The 17,343-nt window shown below is 38.3% G+C and overlaps 1 protein-coding gene across 18 annotated transcripts in view; it reads left to right on the top strand.

Annotated features, from left to right (window-relative positions):
• GPHN (gephyrin) overlaps positions 1-16,245 on the top strand; it is a 270,224-nt gene extending 253,979 nt beyond the window's left edge. For 14 of the 18 annotated variants that reach the window (XM_064713496.1, XM_064713499.1, XM_064713498.1 and 11 more), the window contains 6 exons: positions 6,104-6,191; positions 8,225-8,298; positions 10,953-11,017; positions 12,286-12,389; positions 13,562-13,658; positions 15,234-15,516. In XM_064713496.1, the coding sequence (XP_064569566.1) occupies positions 6,104-6,191; positions 8,225-8,298; positions 10,953-11,017; positions 12,286-12,389; positions 13,562-13,658; positions 15,234-15,367 (562 nt within the window). In that variant the 3' untranslated portion in view covers positions 15,368-15,516. Of the gene's footprint in view, positions 1-6,103; positions 6,192-8,224; positions 8,299-10,952; positions 11,018-12,285; positions 12,390-13,561; positions 13,659-15,233 lie in introns of all 18 variants that reach the window. The other 4 variants (XM_064713503.1, XM_064713509.1, XM_064713512.1 and 1 more) reach the window with 1 other exon arrangement.
• The last annotated feature ends 1,098 nt before the right edge of the window (positions 16,246-17,343 follow it).

Consider the following 17,343-nt stretch of genomic DNA (forward strand, 5'->3'; position numbering starts at 1 on the left):
CACTTAAGAATTTTGAAACAAATACCGTTTCAGAAGTGTGTCCATATGTTACTACATACACCATCAAAACTGGATTTTCTTCTGCTTTCAAGAACCATACAAGTCAAAACACAGAATTCCTATTACTGTCAAATATTCGTTCATTGAATTGCATTCAGTGAAATGTATTCATCGATTTACACTCAATGTTATATTCTACAGAAGGTGGATTTTAGTTGGCTAAAAATAATGGCATCTATGCACCATTCTGCATCCTGCAAATTACTGATATGCAAAGTATTCCTCTTGGCCATGAGGTGAGAAGTGGGTGACAGACTCTGTCTTTATGCCTCGCCGCATTCATCTATTCATTTTGAAATCTGTCACCTCAGCTGAATGAGCAGTGAAAAAATGAGAGTTAATCTTAAAGGATCAAATCCATATCCCGTCTTTCCTCAAGAAGAAATATCACTGAGCTTGATGAGATCTCTGAATACAACAAGTAGACCATTTGATGAAAATTTTAATTTGGCAAATTCTTTGTTATTTTGGAGGTAGAACTAGAAGTTTAACTGGGATCTTTGCATGCAGTGGGAATTTCTAGCAGGTCTTTGTACCTCAGTTAAACCTGTTCTTCTGGAACATCTCTTTAGCAGGTAAGATACTTCCTAAGATGCAAAAGTAGTACAAACCACTGTTGCCAGTTTGTGGGAACATATGCAGAATGTGCTAAGCTCAGGGCACCTCTAGTTGCAGTTTGCAGTCAACTACTGTATTTTAGAGAGCAGCTGGACTACTTTGGTCTCTAGTGTGATTGTGTAGGATCACTGCTAAGCACTTCCATTTTCCCTGTGTGTCCAGGAATCTGTAGCTCCTCAGAATTTGTGAAGAATCATGTCTTTCAGAATATAACTGAAACACTTGAGATACTTTCAAATAAAGTAAAACAGCAGGCAAGAAAGGTTGGCCAGCTCTGCTTTGGAACTCACAATAGACACTTGTGCATGCATCTAGTGCATTATGGTGCATGTGTATCTTTCTTTATCTGTGTCCAGGATCTCTGTAAAGCACACAGGCTCAAGGTGCTGACTGTGATGGTGCATGCACACATTTTGCAAGTTACCAGAAGACCTGGGTTTACAAAAGCCCAGGCTGCTGCATAGAGAAATGCAACAACCACGAGTGTTTCTGTTAGTCACCCAGTAGCAGCAGCTGTATGTGGCAGTGGGCAGCGAGGATGGGCAGTGACTTGTCAGGTAATGAGGTTGCATTGAACGAACGAGACTGCTGTGGCAAAGAACGTGGTGGAAATGGTCCTGGAAATTAGTAATGAACTATGGGTTTTGTACTGTGACAATGGCTTGATAAGTCAGTCCTAACTAAAGGTTCTAGTCCCATTTTAACTGGGATCTCTCATTTTATTGCAGGGTAGTAGGTGATTTTTTGAACATTTGCTGTTATTTGTTTTCTATATTAAATTATAGAACTGAGCGGTTTAATTGCATGTATCAAAGTGCTGCTGTTAAGGGTTGTATCACAGAAAAAGCTGACAGATTGATAATTAATGACAGTGAAGCACAACAATAGGATCAACAAGAGTGAATTAACGTGTTGATTTCTATGTGAAAGAGAAAATTACACTGTAATTTAGGGTACTTCAGACTGGCACTTAAAACACAGAGAATTCTTTGGTCTTGACTATAATGTAGCTATTTCTTTTGAGAGTGGAAAGGAGAAAATTTACATGCCTGATGTCTATTTTAATGAGGCTTGCATCGTTTTCTTGTTCAAGCTCTTAAGCTTTCTTGTATATCTTTTCAGTTCAAAGACAGCTCAATTGACAGCTCAAGTGTTGAATAAGTTTTCCACAAACTAACTTTGATAACCAGAATTTTTCATGAATCCAGAAGGTGTTCCTGCTGTACTGCCATCCTGCAAGTCCTCTCTTCCAATCAATGAAAGCAAGAGTCAGCTGCAATGTCACACATTTACTTACTGCATTTTTGCTGCTGCCATTGTACAATAGTTACCCTCCAACCAATTTCCACATTATACTGCTCATTCTGTTCCACAAACTGAACAAGAAGGATCAGGAAACTGCGATAGTAGAGTAGACACTCTGTTTATCAGACTGACAAAATTAGCAGAGAATATAAAGATGTAGTTAAAAATACATGCACTATTTATGCAAATTACTATGCAGCTTCAAAAATGTGTGTACAATACACATAACATTTATGCAGACACAATCTGCTCCAGGTGTTGAGAGAAAGTTTGGATTTGTTCCTTATTTGTGTATATGAATAGTTTCATAAACTGTATGCAGTCCTTAAATAACAAATTTTCTTCAAGGTATTAAAAAAGATGATCAGATGTGATCTGAAACATACCTGAGTATAATGTTTTTAATAAGTTGCAGCATGTTAGAAAAGCACATTCCCTTGTGTTGCACAATGTCACTCTGACTTTGAAAATCACCAAATGAAATTGAGTAATTTTGCCATCTGGAAATTAGACTTCCCATCAAAATCTACTTTACATTGATTAAGGTATTCACCATTATATTTTAGCACCTGTTACAGTTCTGTCCATGAAGGAAAAAAATCCAAGAATAGCACTTTGACAAGATATTTTAAAGGATTTATTGCAGTAAATTAGACCATTAATCTAGCTAATCCAGTATCCTGCCCTGCTTCAGAATATAGCTTCTGATTTGTCCCTGCTCAGAGAGTGTTATTTCTCAGCTTCATGGCAATTTGTCACCTGCCTTTTAAAACAATCTTGTCATGCTATACTCAGATGCCAAAGTCATCTATTCTTTCAGAATCTAATTGTTTTCATTATTTATTCCCTTTCCTTTTATATACTTTTTCAATCTAAAGGAGCAGCTGCTCACTGTTACACAACAAATGAAACAAGAAGTAGTATCTTGTTATCTGGTTGTATCCACTCAGTGTTAATATGCAATTTGAGTAATGACTCTCTGCATTAAATCCACTAAAGGTGAGGGAAATGTTCACAGTGTTGATTGGAGACTGCAACAGGGGACTCCTGAAAGGAGTGTTTGGTGCTAATTGCAGAGTCATGGAACTACTAGTTTTAAGTACAACATAAAGTTAAGCAGACCTGAATGGCAAAAAGAGGTCTGCCAAAAATGTCCAAAAAAGAGACATTTTCTGCAACAGCAAGGGAGGGAATTCTGTCTCCTTTTTTCAAAATATAAACCAAGCTAACATAATTATTCAGTTTATTGCAACAAAATTTCTATCCCATCTTTCCTTTTGAAATAATTAAATTCATTCAGTAACTATGTTAAAGATGATATGCAGTGCTATTGCCTGGATAAGTTTTAATGATAGAATTTTTTAATGCCTTGCACTATCCAGATGGTAAAAAAAGAATTTAAAAATGCTGAAGAAAAGTATATTATACAGATCATTCTACTGGAAATTCTAAAAATGCACCAAGTCTAGTAACATACAGCTTTTTACATGACAAAATAAAAATACCTGATTGTCCAGTGGTATGCTGTCCTCATAAGGAAAGACATGAATTGTGTCCTCACCTGGTTTGAGTTTAGGCTTATTTGGAGGGGGAAGAGCATTTTTTTCCTTTGTTAAGTGATTTAATGTATATACATATACATATATATTCCATATGTAAGTAGTTGCCTTTCCATTCTATTTAACTTTAACAACAAATATATATTTGTTTGCTTTTTATTGTTCCCTCCATTATTCTCAAACCACAACTGAAAGCAAACCCACTTCATTATCCAGAATTAGCATGTCCCCAGACAGGTAGACTTGCTACCTATGAATGACTTTTAAATAATTAAACAAGATAAAATGAAACAGCCTGGAGCAAGTTCAAGATAAGGTCCTCAGCTCCATCACAACCTAATGAGAAAAATGTACTGAAAGCAACCTTAGGCTAGTGATGGTGGCATATGTCTGACTGCTGTGCCTCAGGAATGCCAATATCGACCTAGGTAATGAATATGTATTCCTTGTTGCATTCCAAGCAGCCTCACTGACAAGGATTAAAGAATACTTAGATCTTGAGAGACTTTTCCTGTTACAAACTCTATAATAATCTTAAATAATATCTTGTTACATACAGATACTACTTAGAGGATCAATATGAGACAATTGGTTTTGAAGAAGTAGCCAACAGCAGACTTGCTCCTTTCTGCTTTCCTTCAATGACTAGTGAAGACTTGTGCAGAGTTTTGGAGAAAATGATCCTGAGATTTCAGAAGGGGCAGCTGATAAAATGTCTCAGTTTTCTAAAGAACAAAGAAGTTGGTTTTGCTTGGGCCCGTTTATTTTTCTCCCAAAGAAAACAGTTTAGGCATTCTTTGTAGGCCATTAAGAGTATCCAAGATACCCAGTACCCTAAACAATAGTCATGATGGCATGCCACAGAACTGCAGCCACTATTTCCTTTTAAAAAGGGCTTGTGTATAATTCTATCCCATTGATTGCAGTCTACAGCAATCTGCCCTTCCTTCTGCTGTATCTTGTTGCCTACCTCTCACAAAGCAATCTGACCCTAGAGAGGGGTGTAATCTAGCATAAATAATAAAGTTGTGCAGGATGACTACACTGTGATGCCAAAGAACATGGTGCTTCAGTCACTGGACATTGTGGAGAAAGAGTCTTGAGTCTTTCTGCCTGTAAGTCATAACCAGGGTAGAGGATGCTGGAGGGCTCTCTGGTGAGATGAGGCATGTGCAAGGTTGCATGCACTGAGCTATTTACTCAGGGAGTGCACTCATTCTTGCATCCTAGCATCACATCATGCTAACTGCTGCTTATATTTCACTGAACCATGGGCAAAGGAAGGATGCTCAGAGGAAAGGATTTTTCTTTTTGAGACATTTGGAAACACAGAGTTTCTGCTAGTCTCTGAAAGGTCACCTAGAATTTGCATAATATTCCTAATTTTTGTGTTTTCAGCTCAAACTCCAAAATCACTGCTGTAGGTCTACTTTTGGATAAAATACAGCTCAAGCTCTCAAAGGATAGCCCTCATGCCATTTTCAGCCTGCATTCATCACCCACAATGGTGTTTTGTAGTTGCAGTGTGATATTTACCTGAGGTGCTGTATTCCAGCTGAAGGCCTTCATACAGTCACTAGCCTTATTGCCCATTCTTTCAATGGCATTCTAAGTAGGAACAGCCTCCCATGAAATCTTTCAGGATCACTGAACTGAAAACATACTGTTGAAGAAGCAATACACTCATAGCAACCGGTCAGCTTCTGGTCAGTTCACAAATGTTAAATGCAAAGTATGGATTTAATATATTGGAAATTGGTTTTGATTCCTTTGGACCTGTGTGAGGTGTACTACAGAGTTTCTCCACTGCGTGCCTTGAAGCTCTGAATTAGCATCAATGCTGCTCTTAAATATCTAATGCTTGCTTCAAAGTTTCCAGTTTAGACCTAAAATGGAAAGAAAATAGTTAGGACACTAATTTCCTTCACAGTTATACTCTTTGTAAGGAGAATATCATAGCTCCCATTGCACTGTTTCTCATGAAGGTGAATAGACCTTTTAACAGCATGGATTGTGTTTTTGCAAGCTGAAGCGGATATGTACAGGTGGCTTTGCTTCAGAGCCCTCTAACAGAGAAGAGAAACAAAGGATTTACTCCCACTCTTCAAAAGTTTGAAGTGGAGCATCATCCCCATTTTTGCACACATCAGATAAGCTTAGACAGGTAGTACTGCAGCCTGCTTGGTGGTCAGCAATTTTCATGTGCCAGGTGCCTTTATATATCCCTGTCAGTTCATCTATGTCACAATTTGTATTACTACCTATTGTGCCAATTGCATACTCTTAGGCACTTATAATAGCATTCTTCAGTCCCAGTCTAAAGTATCCCACTGTTCCTGTTGCAAACTTTAGACAGAAAGGTGCCAAACAGTCTGGTGTTCACTTAATGAGATTGCAGCTCTTGACTAGAATTGAACGGTGTGGAATCTAACGAAGGAAAAGAGCTTGTATTATTCTCTTAAAACAAGTGTGTATGTGCATCTGTATGTGTGCACACAGACTTATATTACAACTCAGAATAATTCCCTGCTGCTAATCTGCTTGCGTGTTCTTTCCTGCAGCCCAGATGATTTACTGAATGCACTGAACGAGGGCATCAGCCGTGCTGATGTGATCATTACATCAGGAGGTGTATCCATGGGGGAAAAGGTACACAACATTTAAGGTTGACTTCCTACAATATATGTAAGAATTTCAAACCAGAGTGTATTGTCCAAACTACTACTTTTGCATTAATGTTTATTAAAAATGGGCCTTACTTTTGTTGGAACACTTATGTGTGAATTACTTAAGAAAATAATCTTCAAAGCTCATTCTGTTCATTCTTGTTTCTGTAGTGTAGTTGACATAGTACAACAGAGAAGCTTTTAATTCTTGATGTGAGGGATTTATAAATGTGTCTTTATTTAAGGAATGATTTATGTAGATGAGGAAGGTGCTGGGTTAATAGCACATGAAGACAATAGACTTTATTTTTAGAGCAGGTAAAATGTAGATAGATTTAAGGTACTTTGAAAGTACTTCGAAAAGCAACCTGAATATATAAATAGTATTTTTTTTTACTCAGCACATCTGTTTCCTGAATGTGACAAAGCTCTATCTGTTACAAAAATAGTTTTATCACATTTTGCACCTGATAGTCCTACAGAGAATACATATGAGACCCAGTGAGCTGATATATTTGCCTTTTGAATCATTAACAGAATTGTTGATTTAGTTCCTGTTGATTATCCCTGTGCCAAAACCATTAAAGAAAATAGGGATACACAGATGCTGGTGGGGCATAGATGAACCTGCAGGACATTTATTAATCATGACTTATGCGAAGGAAAACTCAAATTACTTTTTGATCCCAAGCTGAATCTGTGAGCTTGGCAGGTAAAATAAACATCTTTTATAACTAACAGATACTAAAGATGGTCATTAGGAGGTGGGAAACATGAGTCCTGGTTTTGTTTACTTTTCTGAGTAGAAAGCATATCATTGGATACATACTGAAAATGGATAATTAATTAAACCAGTGCAAATAACTTTCAATTATTCCCATTGTCTCCAGTATGCCTAGAAAAATAATCAAGGACAAATACTGGTCTTTAAATTGGGATTGTGGCAACATAGTGCAGACACAATGCCACTAAGAAGTAGCTGAACTGCTGATTGGTCTTACAGACATTCAGACTATCAGCTCATTTCTCCCCAGTCAATTTGAGGCAACAGCCTAAAGTCAATAGGCTCTACATTCCACTGATGATCTGCCCTCTGATACTGAGCTTTCTGCAACTTTCTTAATTTTTAATGAAATAGCTATGAACATCCACACAGTAAACAGAAAGTAAAGGAGGGGTTAATGCATTAATAATTGAGAGTTAACACCTGGCTGAAATGAGTTGCTGCTTTCCAAGTACTTGAACACACACATGCACAAAAAAATGGGCTAACTGCCAGGGAGTTTCAGATTTACTGCTTTCAAAGAGTATCTTCACAGATGACTGCTAGGGCCCAAGTCTTTAGCCTAAACACAACAGATAAGGTACTATATCTTTAGGTACAGGAATTGTCAGTAAAGATTAAACAAGTAATTCCATCTGTTTTAATAACTGGATCAATCATGTTTGTGCAAAATCATTTAGCTTGAACTCATTCACAAACCAGTTTTTTTATTTATAAGTAATATAAAACCAACTACTGTGAATTAAACCATTAGAGCCAAGAAATTACAATAATTACAGTATCCTGGAAAACTATGATTTCTACAGTGCAGTATTGATTTCAAAAGTAGTAGGAGATCTCTTAATCTACAACTGATAGCTTTCATGGCAAAATTTAAACAACTTGATCATTTAAAGTCTTAGCTTTGAATCGTAAAGGGTTTTTTCCATCTTTGACACGGAGAATGTTTTAGTAGTAGGTATTTGTGGGGTGCTCTAAGATTCTCATGCTGCACATGTATTTAAAGGAAATATACGTTCTCCTGGAGTCAGGTTTGGCACCTAAATGAGTCTGTTCTTTACTTCTTTTGCAAAACACTTTCTTTCAAATGCTGAAAATTCCCCACTGGGCTGTAGCACTTCCAGGATATGCAAATTTTCATCTTCACTTGATACTAATTAATTGCTTTGAATGCTTAGATGATGTAAAGCCACTTTGATGTTACTTAATTTTATTTTTTTTTAATTAAACAGGACTATCTTAAACAGGTGCTGGATATTGATCTTCACGCACAGATTCACTTTGGCAGAGTTTTTATGAAACCTGGGTAAGAAATCTTTCTGCTTAGGAAGCCTCGATAGAGGCTACATTGGGCCAAATATCCTAGTGAAGTGCTTCAGTAGATTTCACTTTTCCAAATATACTATAAACCACAGAATAGATATATGAGGGAAAAGCAGCAAAATCAGTGCTCTTCAGATTAGTCATCATCTTTATGGGTGAAATTAACTGGAACAGAGATATTTTTTTTATCAGTAAGAGATATTTCTCTGATAACTGTTGCAAATCAGGTTTGGGGACTGGTGGGAAGCCAGCGTGGTATAAACATTGCCACAGCCTTCAGTGTGATCACAGTGCTCACATTGACATTACCATGAAATAACCAGGAAATATAAGGATATTAAATGGGCAGTTTGCTTAAAGAGTATCTCATTTCCCTTCAAAATTTGCATAATTTATATTCCTACAAGCAGTTCCTTGAGAGAGGTGGAATGACAGGTAATTTACAAAGCTTTGTCTAATTGGCATATTGAGCATAGTAATTTTAAAGTAAGCAGAGTCCTTTATGTGTTTAGCTTGCTTCAGAAAACTGTTTCAGCATTGCTTTTCTGTGCTGTGGCACTGCTCATCAGTGAGTCTGAAAGTGTGCTCTGCAGAGAGAATGAAAATCACACATGTTGAAAACAGAGTTCCCATTTCTCCACAGTGCAAGAGCAGAAAGATGTCTGCACCTCTGCCTGCCTCCCTATGGAGGGCAGTTTGTTTGCAAGCCGGGTCAGAATGGTCCAGCTGCCCAAGATCAAGCCCAGCTTTGCAGAATGATTCCCTCTAGCCCAGAACTGTTGTCACAGAGCAGAGCTGCAAGTGGGTGTTTGCTGTGAAAACAGACAAATACTTTCACTGTCTCTGCGTACAGTCTGGTAAAGAACTGCGTGTGGGCTTGCTGCTTGTGCTGCTCCTACCACCACCTCCTTTCCACAAAAGGAATGAGTGAGGAAAAGCTTGTTTCTTCCCGTGGTGGATGTAGCCCAAGCATGGAAATTGCTCACTGCTTCTGTCATACTGCTACAACCGATGTAGGGAAGTCCCAGAAGCAGAATCTGCACTCCAGTCTCTGCTGCTGACAAAAATGGATAACTCAATGTAGAGAATTCAGAATATTAAATTCTGGTTCTGGCTTATATGTAAGAGAACATAATTTTTTCTCCTGGTGACTCCTCTGTAGACCTGCAGCAACGAACTGTAAATAACTAGATGGAAAAACTTCAAGAAGTGGGGTTTTTCCCTTAAACGTCCCTTTTCAATTTATGCTACAAGAAAGGTATTTCTTATTGCTACCAAAACATTTGCTCATCAGTTCTTACTGAGAATGTAAGCACTCTCTTTTTCATTAGCTGTAGTGCAATAGAAAATATTGTATCTTGGGTTTTATTAACTGCACCTTAAAAGATTGTAGATTGTGGTTATTATATTGGGAAAAATCCCTTGAGTAAGTTCCAAGAGTGAAGTCAGAATTTTTTGTATGCCTGTATTTGATGTGCTTCATTAGTGCAGGGTCGTACTTGGAATTTACCATCCCTCCACTTGGTCTGAAATTTGCTGAGCTCATGTAAGGTTATCTTGTCTAACTGCATTGACAGAAGGAAGTACTGAAAGTTTCTACCAATGATGGTGCTGAAGTGTCACACAAGAATTCAGAGTTTCTAGTAAATATGAATTAGCAATTCAATTTGTTGTCCATTGGTTTGTGCACTGGTTATAATAGCTGGAGGTCTGGCACATAGTTCCCATCATGTTAGAGGCATTTTAAAACAGGAACATCAAACACTAACTTTCCCTGTAAACTAGGATATTGATGAGTCTTAACACATACAAAACGGGGTGATAATGATAAAAGTGCAGCAAATCTTCAAAGTTGTAAACTGTCAGCTGCTGACCAGGTGGAAGTGGTCAGCTCGAGATAAAGCCAAGGAAACCAGCCTTATTATTGCTGCTAGTATAGTTTCTAATGTTTGAAAGGATTTTACTAATATAAAATTATTTTTTCATGGATGAGTCCCTTCTCTTTGCCAGCCATATTCTTGAACTGTCACATTACTGTCCTCTTTGTGTAACAGTAATTGCCCTCACAGCAAATCACCAAAATCACTGAGCAGCTCTGAAAGGCAGAGAGAGCTCTTCATTGATAGACCTGGGAGTCACCTGGCTGCAGCTCTGCCCATGGTATCTGAATTTGTTCATCTGCAGACTAGCTGCTCAGAAATACTGCTTCCTTGTAGTGTTGTTGTAGAGACTGGAGTAAGAGAATTAGAGTCACCAATGTTATAAAAAATGGGAACCCTTATATGAAAAACAAACATGGCTCTGTAATTGCATAATTCCAGTATTACTTCATTGTTAATTGGCTTCTAGCATGAAGACAAGATTTAGATTTTTTGATTACTAGTTCATTTCCTTTTAGATATTTCCTCTCCAAATTTGTGTACTTAAAACTTCAGAGTTGCATAGCAAGAAAAATTATTCTGTTACCATAAAGAGAGGATTATACCTCCAGTATGGAATAACCAGCAGGTTCTAATGAACTGCTGAGAGAGAGAGATGTCCTGCTTTTTTTTATTTTCTTTTGCAAATGTTTTAAATAATACAATAATGTTCAGTCAAATTCTAATGCAGATATTAAATAACTTCCTTTTTCTATAGCCTACCAACTACTTTTGCAACTCTGGATATTGACGGCGTAAGAAAAATAATCTTTGCGCTTCCAGGTAAGATGTTTTGTGGATTACTTTTGTTGCTGTGTATAGATGTCAGACATGAAACAGAATAGTGACACTTCACAGCACCTGTGCCTGGTTTTGGCCCCTAAGGAAGGTACCTGTAAGATTTTCTCAGAAATTTCCAAAATATATGGACTTACAGGGATGTGCTAAAGAGTTCTTTTTTGTCTGTGTCCTCAGAATTTTCTGGTACAGGTCTTAGGATTTCTTCCATCCAACAATTTCCTTCTATTTTTCACAGGGGTGTTTTTTCCTACAGCTCCCTGCACCTTCACCATAAATATCCTGTGGGTGTAAGTCAGCACATCCACTCTGACATACTGAAAATGAAGACAAAAATGAGGGAATGCCAAGGAACGGATCACGGAATATTTTGGTTTAACATGCTCATGCTGTGGAACCAAAAGAGGGCAGCACGGCTGCACCACTGCTGGCTGTGTGCCCTGGGAAAGCACTTGTTTAGAATAGAGATTTCCTTATGGATTTCTGTCCTTCTAAATGAGGAGGAATTTATTTTGTTCTTATTGCTTTGGCTTTCCATGAATTTTGACTGCACAAGGAATCCTTGTTTTCTTGATAAGCTGGTGGTTTTCAGATGTATCTCTAGTGCTTCTACCCTCTCTTGCTCTAGTTGCTGCAGTACATTTTCTTACAGGGGAGAGATCAGTGGAGCATCCATCTGATTATAGTATTTTTTTCAAAACTGTTGCCTAGGGAAGTCCAGATATGTAAGACAGTGGTGTTTGACAGGTGGTCATAGACCTCTTTTGTGAGTCAGCAGAAAACATATAAATCAATAGAATTCTCCTCAGAATTTGTCCTAAAGCATTTTGCTGCTCTCTTAGGGAATTGAAAGTTATTCTTCCCTTGGTGTCTGGGAACCATTAGTCGTTAATAAAGAGCCTTGTGAGAGTAGAACCAATAACTATGACCAATTAACTCTGCTCCAGCCCCAGACAAATGTAAGCATAGGAGAAAGGTAACAGAAGAACAGAGGCAAATATTGGGGCCTGAGGAAAATGGGGCAGTTCTGGTCAGAGCAGGACCTTAGCACACATCATTCAGAGTGCAGCTTTCAACAGATGGACTTGCCACATGCTCCTTGCCACACACCTCTGCAGTCTGTACTGTATGCACATTGCATCGAAAGCTCTTTAGAGTCCTTTAAAATGAAATTGCTATAAAACATAAGTTCACTTTCAGCATTTCAGAGTAAACCAAGAGGGCATCACCACCAACTGTTCTTTGTCCTACAGGCAATCCTGTGTCAGCTGTCGTCACCTGCAATCTCTTTGTTGTTCCTGCGCTGAGGAAAATGCAGGGTATCCTGGATCCTCGGCCCACCATCATCAAAGCCAGGGTGAGAAGATTGTCCTCTATTTAAAAAGTCTCACAAGAGGTTGAAGCCCAGCTCTTTGGGCTCTGAAAGACTGTTGTGTTTGTGGAATCTGAGCCCCAGACTAGTTCTGGCAGTGGAAGGATGTTCACACAAATAGAGGCACGTTCTCAGTCTCTGTTAATGGTAATATTCAGTCCTGTAATGTTTTAGAGTTAGATTGCCATCTAATGGAGTGAGATATAGAGATGCGGAGGCAGCCATTTGCCAATCAGGCAGCAAGGATAATCTCCTGTTTAAAAAAGACATATGGTAAAAAATGCAGAGTAATCTGTGAATATCTAGAGCTGGATAGTTCTGTATTAGCAATAGAAAATACAAACTTTAAAGCCTTTTTGTTGAGTTATTTATATAAGAAACCCACATGATCCCCACCCTAAGAAATATAAATTCCTTAAACTCTTCTCACTTTTCTAATAAATCATGGATAGTGTAACTCTATTTAATATAGATTTAAGGCATGTTATTATAATGTCTTCTTCTTCTGTTTTTGATTCAAATAAAGTACCAAGGCATACATCAACTTTTGTAGTTTTCTAAGTGTCCTTGGCTATCCACTTTTCTCTTACAGCTTATCCCATGTCTCTTTTTTGCCCTTCCTCAAGCATCCAGATTTCATCTCACAGCTAAAATATTCTAAAAGAGAGAGCAATTTGCAGTGACCTTCACTTTTGCATGTATTCTCCATTATAAGCCATCGCCCGTATGTCTTTTCATTTCAAAGATTGGCCATTTTCCTTTTGTCAGAGCTAGGAGGATTTTGAATGCAAATACCATTTTTATCCTTCTGCAATGTAATCCAAAGAGACCAGGCTTTTTTTTCTAGAGAAATACTATCTGTAAACTCTCAGTAAAGGAACAGTTTTGGAATATTCCACTTAATGCACAGAGACTCCTTCAGATACTTTGATACTGTAATATCACAGTTGTATTTACTTAAATACTGCAGTCTCTTAAATACTGCAGTCTGTGCCTTCTACAGCTTTTAATCTTGCACTAGACATCATCTTACCTCAAAATGCAAGTTTTGGAAAAGACTGTTTTTAAGGAAAAACAACTGAGCAGATTATTCCATTGTCTTAGACAGTGCAATGTGAATGCATGACATGTTCATCCTTTGTTTTTTAATCCTACAGTTATCATGTGATGTAAAATTGGACCCCCGCCCAGAATATCATCGGTGCATTCTGACTTGGCATCACCAAGAACCACTACCTTGGGCACAGAGTACAGGTCAGTGCCAGTCACACAGACTGACAGACACTCTCACACAGCCCTGCCTTCCTAAAGAGGTGTCTGGGAACAACCAAGAGTGTGCACAGGTTGTTTTCATAGAACCTACTTTATGCAGGCTGATTTACTCGCACATTTGTGCCTGTGCATACACATATATTAGTACAAAATTTAGTGCTGATATGGCTTGTCAATTTAACCATTAAAACATCCTTTTGTTGAATAATCTGCCTTATACACATACGCACTACGTGTGTATGCTTGAATATGTGCATAAATTCCTTTTTTAAAACATCCACTAAGCTTACTTGCAGTCAGGCACACTTGCTTCCTTTTGCTGTTGTGCATGTTGTACACAAGTTGGGGCAGTGGTAGGAGCAATACAAATAAAAGAAGTGTGATTTTACCTGAACTGGAAAAGTAGGAAAGATAGCAGAGGCTATAGATGTCCTCTTAAAACAGAGTAAGGATTTATTAGTCATGTTTGCCACCTAGGAATACTTCTGAATACTCAGCTTCAGTTAAGGTAAATACTAGATTTGAATACTGGTTCAACTGTGTACTGCTAGAAAGCTGACTGTGACACTTTTGCAAGAGATTTAGGTCCTTCGACAATTGTCTTTTTGCTACATCCAAATTGTTCAACAAAAAGCACCATATGTGAGGCTCCACAGGGAAAATATTAGTTCAGTTCTGGGCCCTCATTGCAAGAAAGTCATTGAGGTGCTGGAGAATTTCCAGAGACAGGCAGTGAACCTGGGGAGGGGTTTGGAGAGCAAGTTCTGTGAGGAGTGGCTGAGGGAGCTGGGGGTGTTTAGCCTGGAGAAAGGAGAATCAGAGGAGATCTTATCACTCTCTACAACTACCTGAAAGGAAGTTGTAGCCAAGTGGGGGTGGCAGCAAGTGACAGGACAAGAGGAAATGGCCTCAAGCTGCACTCGTTGGGGCTCAGGTTGGACATCTGGAAGAACTTCCTCTTGAAAGGGCTGATGAACATTGGAACAGGCTGCCAAGGGAAGTGGTGGAGTCACCATCCCTGGAAGAGTTCAAGGAACAACTAACTGGACATGGCACTTAGTGCTATGGTTTAGTTGAAATGGTGCTGTTCTGTCAAAGGTTGGACTTAATGATCTTGGAGATTTTTTTTCAGCCTAAATTATTCTATTCAGAGAGAATAGAGTTAATCAAATTTATTCTAGAACAGGATATTAAAAACATTCTAGATTGTGCTGCTTTTAATGTTTGTACAAGTGGAATAGGTGTACAAATTGAAAAATAAAGTAATTTCGATAGGATTAGCAATTTACTAGGACAAGGTACATGGTACAGATAATGTGGAAGGCTGGAGAGGAAAACAAACAGAAAAGAGAATGATGGTTTTGAGAGCCAATGCAGTGACTAAATCTCCACAGAGTTCTCTGTTTCCATCCACCTTGGAACAGAAAGACCCAAGCTCCGTGAATAAGTTAGCCACATAAATATTTTCATCATAACAGCTTTTGTTTGTTGTACCGTGTTGCAGCATTTGGAACTAACTGAAGAGTGCACTGAAATTGTTCTGCCTCTCTCCTGTAGGGAATCAGATGAGCAGTCGTCTGATGAGTATGCGCAGTGCCAATGGACTGTTGATGCTACCTCCAAAGACAGAGCAGTATGTGGAGCTTCACAAGGGGGAGGTGGTGGATGTCATGGTCATTGGAAGGCTATGATGTCACCAGCAAGAGCGAAGCTTTGATGCATGTCCACATATCATTGACTGTATCCTGTAATATGCAACGGCACAGCTAGTTTTTCCGATTTGGATAAAAGTTGATCAGTATAGTCAACATCTTGAAATATATTTCAAATGGAATTTAAATAAAGACCTTTTAAAAAAAAACTTTAAAACAAATCTTAACAAAGAAATTTATTCTGATTATATCAAAGCAACTTTTTCCTTTTCTTGCAATTGCTTTGTGTGTTCAATGCTAGTTCCAATAGCGGTAGCTTTTAGTAGACAGCAGTAGGTGCCTGCAGAACTTGTGTTTTTTCTCATCTTTAAGATACAACTACTTACGCTCTTAAAACAAGGCTGTCTGCTTATTTATACTAGCGTAGACAACACTTGGATTTCCCTTATTAGTATGCTTCATAACCGCTTCACAGAGAGCTTCTGCTTGTTCTTTATCTTGTATCTCGTGTTGATGTGCACAGTGCCAAAAGCAGAGTGGCTGTGCTGGGAACCCAATGAAGCCCCGAGGTTCTCCCACCTCGCCGCGCATTCAGGGATGTCTCTTGTCCCAGCAGCCACCCAGCTCAGTACTCTTGGGCAGTAACTGGATACCTTTTATTTCAACAAACAAAAAAATTGCTTCCTTAAGTGCTGACAGCCTTTTTAACCAATACATTTAAAAATGTACAGAACTAAAAACTAAAAAAAATCAAAGACTGATCTTGTACAGATATTAGTGTTACCAGCATTCGTGTGGAAATTAAATGAGCAAAGAAATAAAACTAATGTTAAACAACTCTGTACCATAACATTTTCTGTAATGATATTGAAACTTAAATGAATAAAAAAAATCCTCAATCATTATTTAAAATTTCACCTGTTCAGCCTTGTTGTTTGAAACAAAAAAGCAGTGATTTAAGAGGGTATTTGGGGTGGGGGAAGAGTGTAGGGAGGAAGAGAAATAGTATGTCCAATCTAGGGCCTTTCCTCATGTACAGTGTCATGAGTGAACTGAAACTACAGAGTGAGCTCTGTCTCACACCTCCCAAGGGACAAAACAGAAGCAGCACTTGGAGGTTGGGTGGGGTTACAATCAGACTAATCAAATCTGGGGAATACTTATTTTCTGAATATAAATTGCATGGCATTTGCAAACAGCTCTTGTGCTGCACTGTCTGGAGTTTCATAGTGTTCTTTTTCTTTTTTTTTTTCCCCATGAGATATGGACTTTTCAGCTCCCACCAGATTGTGTATTTTGGTAGCTTCATGTTTCATCTGGGATTAAGACCATAGCAATGCCCTACAACACCTTGTTTCTTGGACTTCATGGGTAAAATGCTATTCCACCAACTCCATTTGTGAAGCCAGAGCATTTATCTATAGTATTTTTGGAAGACTAAGTCAGGGAGAACACAGAAAATTTAAATCCTGACTGCCACAGTGGACCAGAGCCATAGTTCTATGATATTTCTAGGGCATCCCTCTAGGCTGGTTTTAAAACCAAACTCAATGGCCTCCCTGTGTGGCCCATTGCAAAGGTTGAAGGCAGGTAGGCATACACTGTGTTTGGAGGCAAACCAGGGATTGATTGTTCAGAGAAACAGTAACAGAACTTGCTGATCATAATTTTTTTTGTTCTGGACTACATGTCCACATTTGTGATCTCTCTATGTAGCAGCAGGGTGGTAGCAAATTAAATTCATAGATGCCTGTTTTTACTGTACTAATAAACCACAGAAGGAAGAGAGAAGTGGTTTAACTCATCTCTGAGAAATAATGCAGAACATTGCCCATTATAAGCCAAAGCATTATTATAATGTAGTTAAGGATTATTATAGGCAGCATGTGTAATGAAAATCAGAAGTTTATAAAAGGCACCAATAACATAAAGTCTCACTAGCAATCAAGTTCAATAGTTTTAAAGGCAGTCTACTCCTTGAGTACATGCATTTGATGCATTTGGATATAGAACTT

The sequence above is a fragment of the Zonotrichia leucophrys genome, chromosome 5 (genome assembly GCF_028769735.1).
Source record: "Zonotrichia leucophrys gambelii isolate GWCS_2022_RI chromosome 5, RI_Zleu_2.0, whole genome shotgun sequence".
In the NCBI taxonomy this organism is placed as follows: domain Eukaryota; kingdom Metazoa; phylum Chordata; class Aves; order Passeriformes; family Passerellidae; genus Zonotrichia; species Zonotrichia leucophrys.